General features: G+C 41.7%; 1 protein-coding gene across 1 annotated transcript in view; it reads right to left on the bottom strand.

Annotated features, from left to right (window-relative positions):
• agbl4 (AGBL carboxypeptidase 4) overlaps positions 1-13,999 on the bottom strand; it is a 769,208-nt gene that overhangs the window by 200,240 nt on the left and 554,969 nt on the right. Inside the window, exon 8 of the mRNA XM_078219206.1 lies at positions 9,938-10,027. Coding sequence (XP_078075332.1) covers positions 9,938-10,027 — 90 coding nt within the window. The remainder of the gene's footprint in view (positions 1-9,937; positions 10,028-13,999) is intronic.

Below are 13,999 nucleotides of genomic sequence, written 5' to 3' on the forward strand. Positions count from 1 at the left end.
GCCCAGAAAGTGCACAACCATTATTCTTGGGTGAGATCTAAGATCTTGGTTTTGAAATGCTGACATGCTGGTACACGCTCTTCTAACAAATTTTAAATTATATTTAGGTGCTGTTGTCACAGTCCTGTCAAACAAGAAACCATGGCAGAAAGACATTTTGTGCAGCAGGAGGTCTTTGCCTTTCAATGAAGGGCACCCCACAGGCGTCCCTGCAGTACAAGCACAAAATGATCCAAGCAACACTTTTTATGGTCCACAATTATGACTACTCTCCGTCAAGCTGCAACGCTGGCATCGAGCTTAACCTCCTGCTTTTCCCATCCTTTCATCTGTCCCTGACCTCCGAGGAAGGGTCAACCCTGGCACAGTTTTTGCCTCACTTGAAGGTCATGGAACCATTGAGACACTAATTCAAAAAAGACCAGGCATGGTATTGTGATTCCCAACAGGAGCAGGCATTCACTTTTATCAAGGAGGTGTTACCCATCACTGACACACTATAACCCAGCCTTGCCCACCATCACAGTGGCCAATGCTTCGTCTTTAAGTCTTGGGGCAGTTCTCTTCTAGGAGCAATTGGACAGCAGAAGGCAACCCATCTACTATGGCTCTAAAGGACTATCAGACACAGAAACCAGATATGCCGTAATTAAAAAGGAAGTTCTGGTAGTCAAATGGACCTGCAAAAGATTTTCCCAATTATATCATCAGCCTTAAAATCACCCTTGAGACAGACCATAACCTACTGATCTCCTTGTTAAACCAAAAGGAGTTTGTAAAAATGTCTCCTCAGATCCAGAGGTTTGGCCAATGGTTCATGAAATTTGCATACGAGACCGTTTATTTCCAGAGAAAGAATCAGGCGATGGCTGATGCACTTTCCAGGGCTACCATAAGCCTTCCAACCAAACTTGACATTGCCTTTGTTGCTGAGCCTGGAGGCCTACTCTCAGACCATTACCACATTCCGACCAGGCAAGCACAACCTGGCTCTAACAACTCCATCAAGAGCAGCTCCGCGATGAAGAGTATGCCTGCAACGACACCTACTGCCAACAAGGAAGGCCTCAGCAGAGACCAAACAGCAGTTCTGCCGGAATATGGTTTGAACAGCAGAGCCACTTCCTGGCCTCCTGGTCTGTGATAAAACGCTAATCATTCCAGCCTCTCTATGGATGGGCATCCTTCAGAAGATATATCTGGGTCACCTGAGAGTTACTAAGTGTAGGGCATGGGCCCAATCTGCCGGGCATATCCACAGCAATAGAAAATACCATCACAAATTGCCAGGTTTGCATATTGCACCACCATTTCCATGCAGTTCCCCAATAGGCTATGAAAAAGGCTGGCCACTGACTTGTTTGTCTGCAATGGCAGATCCTAACTAATCAATATCAATTACTTATCCAGATAGGTAGAGGTAAAGCAACTTCATACAACCACCATGGAGATGGTCATCAAAACACTTAGAGATGTTTGCATACCATGGAATTCCGGATGGGCTCATATCAAATAACAGTCCACTGTTTTCTATTCATGCTTTGCTCAATTTGCAGCCTTGGCTGGTTTCTGTCACTACACCTACTCCTCAAGGCATCCGCAGTCAAATGGTGAGGTAAAACGAGGAGTCTGTACAGTGAAAGCTCCTCCTGAAGAAAAGTGGGATATTGCAACTACACTGCTCACTTAGAGGTCCACTCCTTACCAGTGTGGCCTGTTTGTGTCTGATCTCCAGGAAACATTGTACGCAATGCCCAATTCTGCCAAAGGAACTCTTGCCAGAGTTGGTAGCCAAAGACTACCCATGCAGTACAAGCAAAAGAGCAGTCATACAGACAGAAGCAAGCATCTGCCTACAACAAAAGGCACCACACCACACACTTCCCACAGCTGCAGCAGGGTGACAAGGTCTGGACCTGGGAACTCGGGAGACAGTCCTCTGTCAGAATGAGGATCAACCCTGTTCCTACCAGATTGGCGTGCCAGGAGACACAGTCAAATGCCCTCTTCCAAGGCAGGCTCCCTCCATTGCACAATGGAGGACAATTGACAAAGATGCCCAAATACCAGACCAACATCCAAGCCGATCAGACTGGTGAACAAGATATGGAAAGGTTATCAGACCTCCAGACCATCTGAACCTCTAACTTCAAGGACTTGGAGAAGGTAGATGGGATAGTAAGAATGTTGCAGCTGCAATAGCAAAACTGTTAGAAGAACATTAACACTAAGGCTAATGTACAACACTTTTAACAGTACAGGACTTGGAAGTAAACTAAAGTAACTCCATATCCATGTATAAAGACTTGGGGGAAGGTGTGGCAGGGCAGGCACATAAAGGATTCATGTGGAACTGAGCACAATACCCGCAGACAGAGATGTAAGAAGACACATGATCCAAAGTCGGGGTCAGTCTGGAGATGGATAAAAATGGATAAAGTCCTAGACTGGAGTCAGCTGTATACCTGTACCTTCTACTGTAAATATGTACATGGTTATGGGTTGTTAATAAAGACTAGCTGTTAACATATCCTAAACTACAAAGTCTAATTCGTGGCGTCTGAAGCAGGATTATTCAAGTACAATTGCCGGAATGTTGTCAGGGCTCCTGGCCTTTTTGGTATCCAGCATCTTCAGCTGTTTCTTGATTTCAAGCGGAGTGAATCAAATTGGCTGAAGACTGATCTCTATGAAAATGGGAACACAGGAGGCCAAGATAGCACTTCTGACTGAGAATGGTTGCAAAAAAAATGTTTCAGCCTTTTCTTTTGTTCTGACATGCTGAGCTCTGTCATCTTGAGGATGGGGATTTGTGGAGCTTCCTCCTCTAGCTCCTTGTATCAGTGTTCACCATTTACAACTGGATGCAGAAGGACTGCAGAGCTTTGATCTGATGTATTGATTGTAGGATCACTTAGTTCCGTCTACTGCATGCTGCATCCTCTGCTTAGTGTGCATATCCTGAATCTATACAAGTAAGCACAGTGCTAATGCCACACAACATGGTGAGTTGTGCCTTCATTTGAATACTTGTTTCTCCAGGGTCTGCACACTGATTACTTCAATGAATACTGCAAAAGACTGATGTGGCTGTGACACGTGAGTACAGAGTAAAGTTAGTTTTTTCCCTCTTTGTTGGAATCTGCCGCAGATCCAGTCTAGCAGCTATATTCTTTAGGACTCAACCAACTTGGTCAATAGTGCTGCTACCAAACCATACTTAATGATGGACAGACAAACATTGAAGCACCCAGAGTAGATTTGGTGTCTTTGCTATCTTCAATGCATCTTCCAAATGGTGTTCAACATAGAGGCACACGGATTAATCAGCTGGTGGCAGGGTGGGGTGGTGGGGCTGGACAGGACATACAAAGGGATGATGATGGAGGAGCCTGGAGCATTGGCCATAAGGTATAATTCAGTGAGTATGAATATGTCAGGCTGTTTCTAGACTAGTCTGTGGGGCATCTCTCCCAATTTTGACATATCCCCAAATGTTAGTGAGGTAGACTTTGTAGGGTTGACTGAGCAGGCTGTGCCTTTCTCCTTTCTGGTTCCTCAGTGGTATGCCCAGTTTTATTCTTTTTTAACTACCTGTAGCAGTTTGATACAACTAAGGAGCTGCTAAGCCATTTCCGAGAACAGCTAAGCACCAACCATTTTTCTGTAAGTTTGACGACCAGTTAAGGATGGAAGATTTTCTTCTCTAAAGAGCATTCATTAACCAGATCGGTTTTTACTACAATCCGGTAATTTAACCTTCATCACTCAGAATAACTTTTACTTTAAATTTTTTAAATTAATTTATTGAACTTAAATTCCCCAGCTGCCATTGTTGGATTGAATGCTTGTTTCGAGGTCTCAGGATTTCGATTCTAGTGGCCTTGTCAATATACCACCATCCCTGATCTCTCAGAAGTCATAAGATGATTGATGGAAAATATGAAAGTTTCACATTGATGGAATTGGGACGTTATTTGGGGTTTATGCAGGGAACATTAAGGGTCATAGAGAGATCTTCAATCTGAATTTGGCTTTACACTACCTGATTTGCGTGTGTGTGACAATAGGAATTTATTCCACCTTCCAGTATCAATGGAATTCACTGGACCATTGAATTGACTTAAGACATCATCCACATAACCAGCAGATAAATCTTTTGAGCCTGCAATAGAAGGAATCCACTTCGTCACCAACAATTTTCAATGTTACGCATTTACAAAAAGGATAAGGGATGTGCTGAAAGGTGAAAATTGGCCTTGGAGGGAGTACAGAGAAGGTTCACTAGGTTGATACCGGAGATGAGGGGGTTAGCTTATGAGGAGAGATTGAGTAGATTGGGCCTGTACTCATTGGAGCTTAGAAGGCTGAGGGGAGATCCTATAGAGACATATAAGATAATGAAGGGGCTAGACAGGGTAGAGGCAGAGAGATTCTTTCCACCTAGAAAGGAAACAAGAACTAGAGGACACAGCCTCAAAATAAGGGGGAGTCAGTTTAGGACAGAGTTGAGGAGGAACTTCTTCTCTCAGAGGGTAGTGAATCTCTGGAATTCTCTGCCCATTGAAGCAGTGGAGGCTACCTCGTTAAATATGTTTAAGTCACAGGTAGATAGATTTCTGATCAATAAGGAAATTAAGGGTTATGGGGAGCTGGCGGGTAACTGGAACTAAACCACTATCAGATCAGCCATGATCTTATTGAATGGCAGGGCAGGCTCAAGTGGCTAGATGGCCTACTCCTGCTCCTATTTCTTATGTTCTTATGAGATAGTCAAAACTTTTGAGTAAAAGGACTGTTGATTTGGTAAGGAGAAATGTGAATAAAAGCTCACTTAATAAAACTGAAACTTTGTCCTTCTTGCCTTTTACTTTGTTACAGTAAATATGAAAGTCAATGATCTAAGTACTAAAGGAGTTAATCAGAAATTTGATTATATGTTTGAAGTATAAATAGAGAGCATTACTAGTAAATGCTGATTGGGGTTCTAACCAGGGAGGACAGATTTTTTATAAAATTGCAAAACTAAGTGCATCATGAGCTAGATTAGATTGCATGAATTTAACATCAGTTTTGATGGTTTTAACATCAGTTTTTTCAGTTTTGAACATAGTTTTGATGGCCATAAACTTTATAATGGAACATTTAAGTATGCATGCATGCATTATATTACAAATCCTAGGTGGCAAATTTCCAGACACAACATAGTGGTCAAGGTTATCAAGTACTAGGTTTGAGCAATAGGCTTTTATCCCAGAATTACTTTCAACTCTAATTCTGAATAATGGGATGAAGATCTCCGACCTCTGAAAGTCTGACTCAAAATAGAACAACTTGAATTTAACTTCTGGTGATCCATGGTGTAAAACTGTCTCGAACTTGGCACAAAGAGGCAACAAATTTGTCAGTCCTTTCTCAGGCCCCTGGATATAGAAAATTGAAATGGAATACTGGTACAGTTACGATGCTCTAATTGTTAAGGCCCTCCATGGCCTTGACACTGCTCAGATCCATTGGCCTCACTGGGGCTTAATGCAAGGTCAAAAGACAAGAATTACTTATTTTTAGAGAACTTGGAAGTGGTCATTTGCCTGCTGGAAGAAGGAAACACCACACAAGGCTCCATTACCCATCCCATTGCATCTGCTTTGTTCCACTCTTGGGATTTAATGAAATCCTCATGAAATGCAAAGGGCTGGAGACCAAATGTCATGGATTTCTGCCTTCTTCACAGCTATTTTGAAACCTGAAGTTAATTGTTCCCTGGGCACAAAGATGGAGGTGGGCCCTTTTATTTCTCCCTTAATTTATATTGCTGATAAATATCAAGAGTTCAGGTGGGTAGAGATCAGTCTGGAAAATTATTGGGGCACACTTGAAATTCCCAATATACACTCCAGCTTTGAAGCTATGTATCAGGAGCACAATTTGCAATATCATTTCATAGAATCCTGATCCAAAATTAATGAAATTTCACAGTAATTCAAGTTTTGTGAAAAGAAAAGCAACTGGTATATGAATTAAAACAGGTATTAAAACAAACATTTAGACGGCTGAGCTTTGGTGAGTGAAATTGCATTTTCTTGAGTTTCCTCATGTTTTAACATTTGTTACCAAAGTCTAACAAACTCATTAAGGTTTTAATCTGGATGCAGTCTTTTAACCTTGTTGTTTTACTGAGAATGTGATATAATAAACGGCCTGCCCTTGGAAAGGCCACAAAGCAATTGCAATTTCCTTCAATTTGCCTTATGAGACTAAAGGGCAATTTCAATTAAATCAATCTGGGAAACCGTGCTAGATGAGCACTTAATTAGTTCTGAAGGAAAATTATTACACTAAAGAGATTCTGTCACAATCTTTTGTCTGTGCGTGTACTGCCACTCCTCATTATTAGCCCTATGAGGGAAAGAACTTACATGTAACATATTTGTATTTTGAACTCCAATCCCTTTGCTTTATTAAACCATATAAAAAACCTAATAAAAATATGCAAATGTTGGCATAGTTGCAAATGTAAATTTGTCAAACAATAAATTAAGCTTCAGCAGTTATTCACAATACTTTCTGAATTTTCTGCAGTATTCTTCCATTTAAGATCATGAGTGCATTTAAAAACATGTATCATCTATAATCAGACAGGTGTATAAAGATTAAAGCGAGGAAACGTCGTTTATTCAGTTATTCATTATCATTGTCATTTTGCACACATAATAGTTCTTATGACAGGCAGATATTTTCTCTATCTCGCTCTCTCATATATATACATTATGCATTCACAAACTCACAGAATGAAGCTATGCATTTAGTTCTATACACATAATTTGATTTCTGGACCAGTTACTGGAACCAGTAAAAGCATTCCAAAGATCACCAATACAAAAGATATGTCAGCACCTATTCAGGATAGTTATCCCACAGAACGATAATCAAAACACATGTTAGAGATTTACATCAGAAATTGTAATACACAATAGAAGACTTGGGGTGTGAAATTCATCTTGGTAGTAGTACGAAAAGGGTGTTAATGAATTGGCAGCCCATTTAACATTCTGCCTGATCTTGGAAGTCAATAGAATAGGAAAATTAGACTGAGTTTATTACAGGTGGCCAATTTGTTTTAACATATTTTGTGCAACTCACTAAGGCAAATTTCACCCTGCCATTTAATTGGATCAAGGATCATAGAATCATACAGTGCAGAAGAGGCTCTTCAGCCCATCGAGTCTGCACCGACACGTGAGAAACACCTGACCTAATCCCATTTACCAGCACTTGGCCCATTGCCTTGAATGTTATTTCGTGCCAAGTGCTCATCCAGGTACTTTTTAAAGGGTGTAAGGCAATCCGCCTCTACCATCTCCCAGGCAGCACATTTCAGACCATCACCACTCGCTGGGTAAAAATGTTTTTCCTCACAACCCCCCTAAACCTCCTGCCCCTCACCTTGAACTTGTGTCCCCTGCGACTGACCCTTCAACTAAAGGGAACAGCTGTTCCTTATGTAGTTTCTCCATGCCCCTCCTAATCTTGTACACCTTGATCAGGTTGCCCCTCAGTCTTCTTTGCTCCAACGAAAACAACCCAAGCCTATCTAACCTCTTTTCATAACTTAAATGTTCCATCCCAAGCAGCATCTTGGTGCCTATCCAGGGCAATCACATTCTTCCTATAATGTGACAACCAGAACGGCACATAGTACTCTAGCTGTGACCTCACCAAATTTCTATGCAACTCCAACATGATTTCCCTGCTTTTGTAATCTATGTCTCAATTAATAAAGGCAAGTGCCCCATATGCCTTTTTCACCACCCTTCTGTCTTCAGAGATCTGTGGACAAACACGCCAAGCTCGCTTTGTTCCACAGAACCTTCTAGTGTCATGCCGTGCACTGAATACTTGTCAAATTACTCCTTCCAAAGTCTATCACCTCAACTTTTCAGGGTCAAATTCCATCTGCCACCTCTCTGTCGACTTGACCATCCTGTCTATATTTTCTTGTAGCCCAAGATACTCAATCTCACTGTTAACCACCCAGCCAATCTTTGTGTCATCTGCAAACGTACTAATCCTCTATGTTGTTTATATAAATGACGAATAATAGGGGACCCAGCACAAATCCCTGTGGTATGCCACTGGACACTGGCTTCCAGTCACTAACGCAGCCTTCACTCTTTGTCTCCTACAACTGAGACAATTTTAAATCCACTTTGTTAAATTACCTTGCATCCCATGTGCATTTGCCTTCTTTATAAGTCTCCCATGTGGGATCTTGTCAAAGGCTTTGCTGAAATTGATATAAACTGCACTACCCTCACACCTGGTCACCTCCTCAAAAAATTCAATCAAATTTGTTAGGCATAACCTCCCTCTGACAAAGTCAGGCTGACTATGCCTGATCAAGCCTTGCCTCTCCAAGTGGAGATAGATGTTCTCCTGCAGAATTTTCTCCAATAGTTTCCCTACCACTGACGTGAAACTCACTGGTCACTAGTTCCTGGCTTATCTCTACAACCCTTCTTAAATAGCGGAAACTCATTAGCTGTTCTCCAGTCCTCTGGCACCTCCCCTGTGATGTGGAGATGCCGGCGATGGACTGGGGTAAGCACAGTAAGAAGTCTCACAACACCAGGTTAAAGTCCAACAGGTTTATTTGGTAGCACAAGCTTTCGGAGTGTCGCTCCTTCTTCAGGTGAGTGACCCACTCATCTGAAGAAGGAGCGACACTCCGAAAGCTTGTGCTACCAAATAAACATGTTGGACTTTAACCTGGTGTTGTGAGATTTCTTACTGTACCTCCCCTCTGGCCAGAGAGGAATTAAAAATTTGGGTCAGAGCCCTGCAAATTCATCCCTTGCCTCCCACAGCAGCCTAAGGCACAATTCATTGGACCTGGAGATTTGTCCACTTTTAAGCCTGCCAACAACTCCAATACCTTGTCCTTCTCTCTGTCAATTTGCTCAAGAACCTCGCAGTCTCTCTCCCTGAATTCCTTACCTTCATCCACATTCTCTTGGGCGAAGACAGATGTGAAGGATTCATTCAACGCTCTACCAACGTCCTCTGGTTCCACCCACAGATTGTCCCCTTGGTTCCTAATGGGCCCTACTCGTTCCCTGGCTATCCTCTTCCCATTGATATACTTATAGAATATCTTTGGATTTTTCCCTACTTTTACCAGCCAGAGCTTTCTCATATCCCCTCCATTGATCCCCTCCTTGTACCTGCTAAAGCCTTTCATCTCCTTCTGCATCCATCAGCACTACAGAGGAAGACACACAACAATGAATATGAATACCCAGGAAGATGACCACAAAGACAGGGAAAAGGTGAATACCTTATTAATTGTGGTTGATTTTAAGTGCTTCCATCTGGCGAGAAAAGGATGTGACTGGCCTGAAAATGGCATATTATGGCTAACCACCTTGTTTATGTTGGCAATCTATCTGCCGCCACCATAGGCGGGTTTCAGAAATGAGTGGCCGGAGCGGCCACCCATATTAAACAAGAGACTGTTTGTAATCTGATAACTGGGGTCTTAAGACTTACTGTGCATATTTCACCATCTCCTCATGTTGAATGGACTAAACAGGCATTCTTAGAAAAACTACTGCAGGCTGCTCAGCAAATAACCAAAATTAATGTTGTGGGAGGAAGAGAACCAGGAATGTTCCTCCGGTCCGCAAAAAAATGCTTGCCTGTTGCCAACTCATGGCCAAACGCCTTAACTGCAAATTCAGTTACAGCATTATATATATGGTAAGGAATTCTTCTTATAATTATTTTTCTTTTTGTTTTATGTTTTCTTTGGTGATCCAAAATACAGAATAGAGCTTTGGAATTGAAAATTAAAAATTACCTTTAGTAACACCAAGAGGATTGCTGTAATGTTTTATTTAATCAGCAGCAAAGTTGGGAGGTGCAATACAGGACTTACCCTGACAAACAAACGATGCAGGCGATTCTCCAGGGTGTACACGGGCTGTGATGAAAACAATCTTTTGTTCTACTCCTGGATTGAGATTTGCTAAAAGGGGGAAATGAACAAGAATCAAAGACCAAGCAAATTGCAAGGGGGTGTCACTACTGTTTTATTGTGATAATCAGCATCCTCATTCATAATGTTAGTTACCAAGTTATTTTATACTACGATAATAAATGCCAGCATTGTAAAAATATTACTGCTGCAAATTAAGTAAGTAAATTAAATGAAAAAGTACTATAAAATGATCATGAAAACAAGTCTTCTTTATGTTGAACTTTATGCCTCTTTTGTTTGAGCATTAGAAGAGCATTGAAAATTGAATGAACGACCAAAACATTTTGCACATTGATTTATTGGTAATTTTTTGCTGCTGGTAAAATTACATCATACAGTGAATGCAAGTTTTAAATAACGTAGCTACTGAAATCTTGTACCAAGACATCTCAAATTGACAATTATGGTGTTAAACCTTTTTATAAACAATGTAGAAAATCCAGAATCAAAACTGTTTCTTAAGAAATTAGCTTAATTCCCAATGAGTTCCCCTTTAAACTTGTGCTGCGACACCCCATTTATTGGGGGAAAGAGAAAATACATTTCAGGTAAATAAAGCAAAAAAGAGATTAGACTTCAATAACTGAAATTACTTCTTTCACATTATCATTTTTTTCTTCCCCTATATATATATACAGTATGTACTCACATGATCTGAGATTCAGGTATTCTTGACAAGCACTAAAACAGTATCCTTTTCTAAAATTTCTTAGTTCCATAGAGGAGGACTTTTAAAAATTTGTTCATGAGGTGTGGGTGTCGCTGGCTAGGCCAGTATTTATTACCCATCTCTAAGTTTCCTTGAGAAACTGGTGCTGAGCCACTGCCTTGAACCATTGAAGTTCAAGTGGCATAGGTACACCCACAGTGCTGTTAGGGAGTTCCAGTGAAGGAATCGCAATGTAGTTCCAAGACAAGGTGGTATGTGGCTTGGAGGGGAACTTGGAGGGGATATTTCCATGCAGCTGCCATTCTAGTCCTTCTAGTTTTGGGAGGCTTGGAACGTGCAGTCGAAGGAGCATTGGTGAGTTCCTGCAATACATCTTTTTAGATGATACTGCTGCCACTGTATGCCAGTAATGGAGGGATTGAATATTCATGGTGGTCAATCAAGTAGGCTGCTTTGTCATAGATGGTGTCGAGCTGCTTGAGTGTTGTCAGAACTGGACTCAACCAAGAGCATTCCGTCATACTCCTGACTTGTGCCTTGACGTGAGAAATTCAGAGTGTGGTGGAAAATGCATTGAAATACTGAGTTGTCATCCTTTGCCAGTCTGTGCATTGACCAGAACATGAAGCGAGGATACTAACTAGAAGTTAGGTACTTGTTCATTGGATGGGGAATAATTACACATAGCAAAATTACACCTAGGTCACATGGGTTAGCAGCACTGGTAGACATTGGAAAGCAAATCAGCTACTAACATTATTGGATGAAGATTGGTGCTTGGTGTAAGATGGCCTATGGAGTGAGGGTTTTGGAGAAAATAATTTCACAAACAAATACAAATTCATAATATGGCTCTCATCAATTTTCATATTTGCATATGGCTTAGCTCCCACTCCAACAATAAGCAAATGAATTGAGTTATCAGATGTCAAAATATTTTCGAGCAGTGCTTAATATTGCTGATATTAATAGACATTCAAAGGCCAACTTCAGATCAAAGTGTTTCATTCACTTTACCCAAAGTAACAAATGTACAATTGTAGCGCACAGGTTTGTTGGGCAATTACTTCCCATAATTAAGTTTCCAGTGAGAAATGGAATTGACGTAAACTATTTTCACAAACCTAAGGAAATTGTAGATTCAATTGTTATCAAAAGTGGTACGGGAGTAGCTCTCTTTTTTACAGCAGGAAACATTTCATGTTTTACGTTGTTTAAACATATAAAGTGAAGTGGGTAAGAACAAGATATCAAAAGCAAGATGTGGTGAAGAAAAACCTGAAAGTGCAGAAAATATTCAGCAGGTCTGAAAACAACCGTGGAGAAGGAAACAGAATTAATGGGCCAGATTTTTGTCATTTAGACAGATAGCTCATTCAGGAAATTTCCAGCCTGCCAATCTAAGCAGTTCAGAGGCAGAGATGGAGGTGGACCCTGATGAGGATGGGGCAGATCATGACTTGGACATGATACAAGTAGCCCCCCTGGACATTGTTTCTTCCATGAGGGAGAAAGCTGGTGGATTCTTGCAGGGTCTTGGGAAGAGAAGTCTGTCAGCAGTCACGTGAATAAGAACTGTAATTGTTGGCCAACTAATTCATGGAAAGTGATGACCTATTATGAGCCTTCCATAGAAACCATAGATTTTAATGCTGCCTATTGACCTTATCTAATGGAGGACCACACAGCACTCACTTCATTCTGGCAAAGTTTCCCAAGACCTGGCCATGCTGATGGCTGCATCTTGGCAGGTTCATCAGGCCAGACACTCTGCATTAACTGAGATCACCATGATGCATTTATTGATTCCACACACGCAACCTTAGCCCTTCTACTTACCTTTTTACCCTCCGCCTCTTTGGGTGTGGGCATCCAAATATGCGTTAACCTTAAAGTGGCACACTATCATTGCAGATGAGTGTAACTAGGAAGGAGCAGACCAGAAGGGGTATGTGCACTCAGAAACCCACATGTCATGTTGGTATGCACAAAATAAATGCCAGGCCACCCAGCATCAGTCTGCACTCAACCAGAAATCAGGCCTTTGAATATGAATGGACACAGGTTATGTGTTGTGCCGGATTAATCTTGCTTATCCATATGCGATGTTCATCTTCATGTTAGAATATCACAGAGGAGGACCTCTAGAAAGTCTGGGATGGAGAGTACCATGGTTCTTGCAGGCGCAAACTGCATGTTGATGGAATAGAACAATTTTCTGTTCGTAAATGACTTCAGCAGCTGTACTGGTGCCCTTATAATGATGTGGATACAGGCTATCACTTCTTGGAATTGTGGGAAATTGGTTATGGAGGTGAAGCCCATTGCCCTTTGAGTCTGCAGCACCACATGTGTGGGGAGGTTGATGTGTTCCCCCACTCAAAAAAGTAATGCATCAATGATGGAGGTAATGCACTGGTGAGCAATTGATTGAGAGTTCCAGTGTTTAAAATAATACTTTGCAATGTTTTGTACTAAGATACACACCTTAAATGAGAATGCTCAAAGGTGCTTACACCTCCACCATAAATTTATGAGTTGAGGCATTGGAACTGCAAAAATTGGATCAGTTTGAACTCAGCACGATTTTCAAATGGCATGGCAAATTTGTCATTCGCGTCTGTGCAATTAATGCCCTGCCCTCTTTCCCCTAGTGGTAAAAATGGTTCCTGCTGGAAATGAGGGTGGAACTTTCTTAAGGTCACAGGCCTGAAATGTCGAATAGGAATTTCTCGTGGGCTTCAGGACCCTGACATCAAGACCAACAGAGGATCTCGGAGCCTGCAATGCTGGGAGTCAGGCTGGGAGAGCTATTTTCCCGAGGAAATCTCGTAAGTGGCTATCTCTAAGTTCACTGTCCAATTCGTGGAAGTTGAATGAGCTCCCAAAACTATATGCTGAATTTCAAGGTTGGTAATTTTAGGGCCTCGGCAGTTCCACCAAGTGAGGTAGACGCTGCTCATTCAGGTAGGAGAGCATGAGTCTGTATTAAAATGAAGTGCACTCAGAGGGGCCAAAATGATAACTTAGAGAGAGCAAGCAGGACAATTCCCCCTCCAATTTGGGGGGAAACCCCTTTGGCAGCAGTGTTTTGGCTGCAAGTGCAGGCTGTCTCCATTGAGCATCAGCCTTCATCTGCGACGTGAGGCTACTTTGTTACTGTCAAAATTCCAGAAAATGCTCTAAATGGCCTTTAAGTGAGGCCTTTATTACGCAGATCGGCTGCCCACAGCTTCGCATTCCACCCGCCACCACTCCCACCACCTCAAGGCTGGGAAAATTCTGCCCAT

Source organism: Mustelus asterias, chromosome 8 (genome assembly GCF_964213995.1).
Source record: "Mustelus asterias chromosome 8, sMusAst1.hap1.1, whole genome shotgun sequence".
Lineage (NCBI taxonomy): Eukaryota > Metazoa > Chordata > Chondrichthyes > Carcharhiniformes > Triakidae > Mustelus > Mustelus asterias.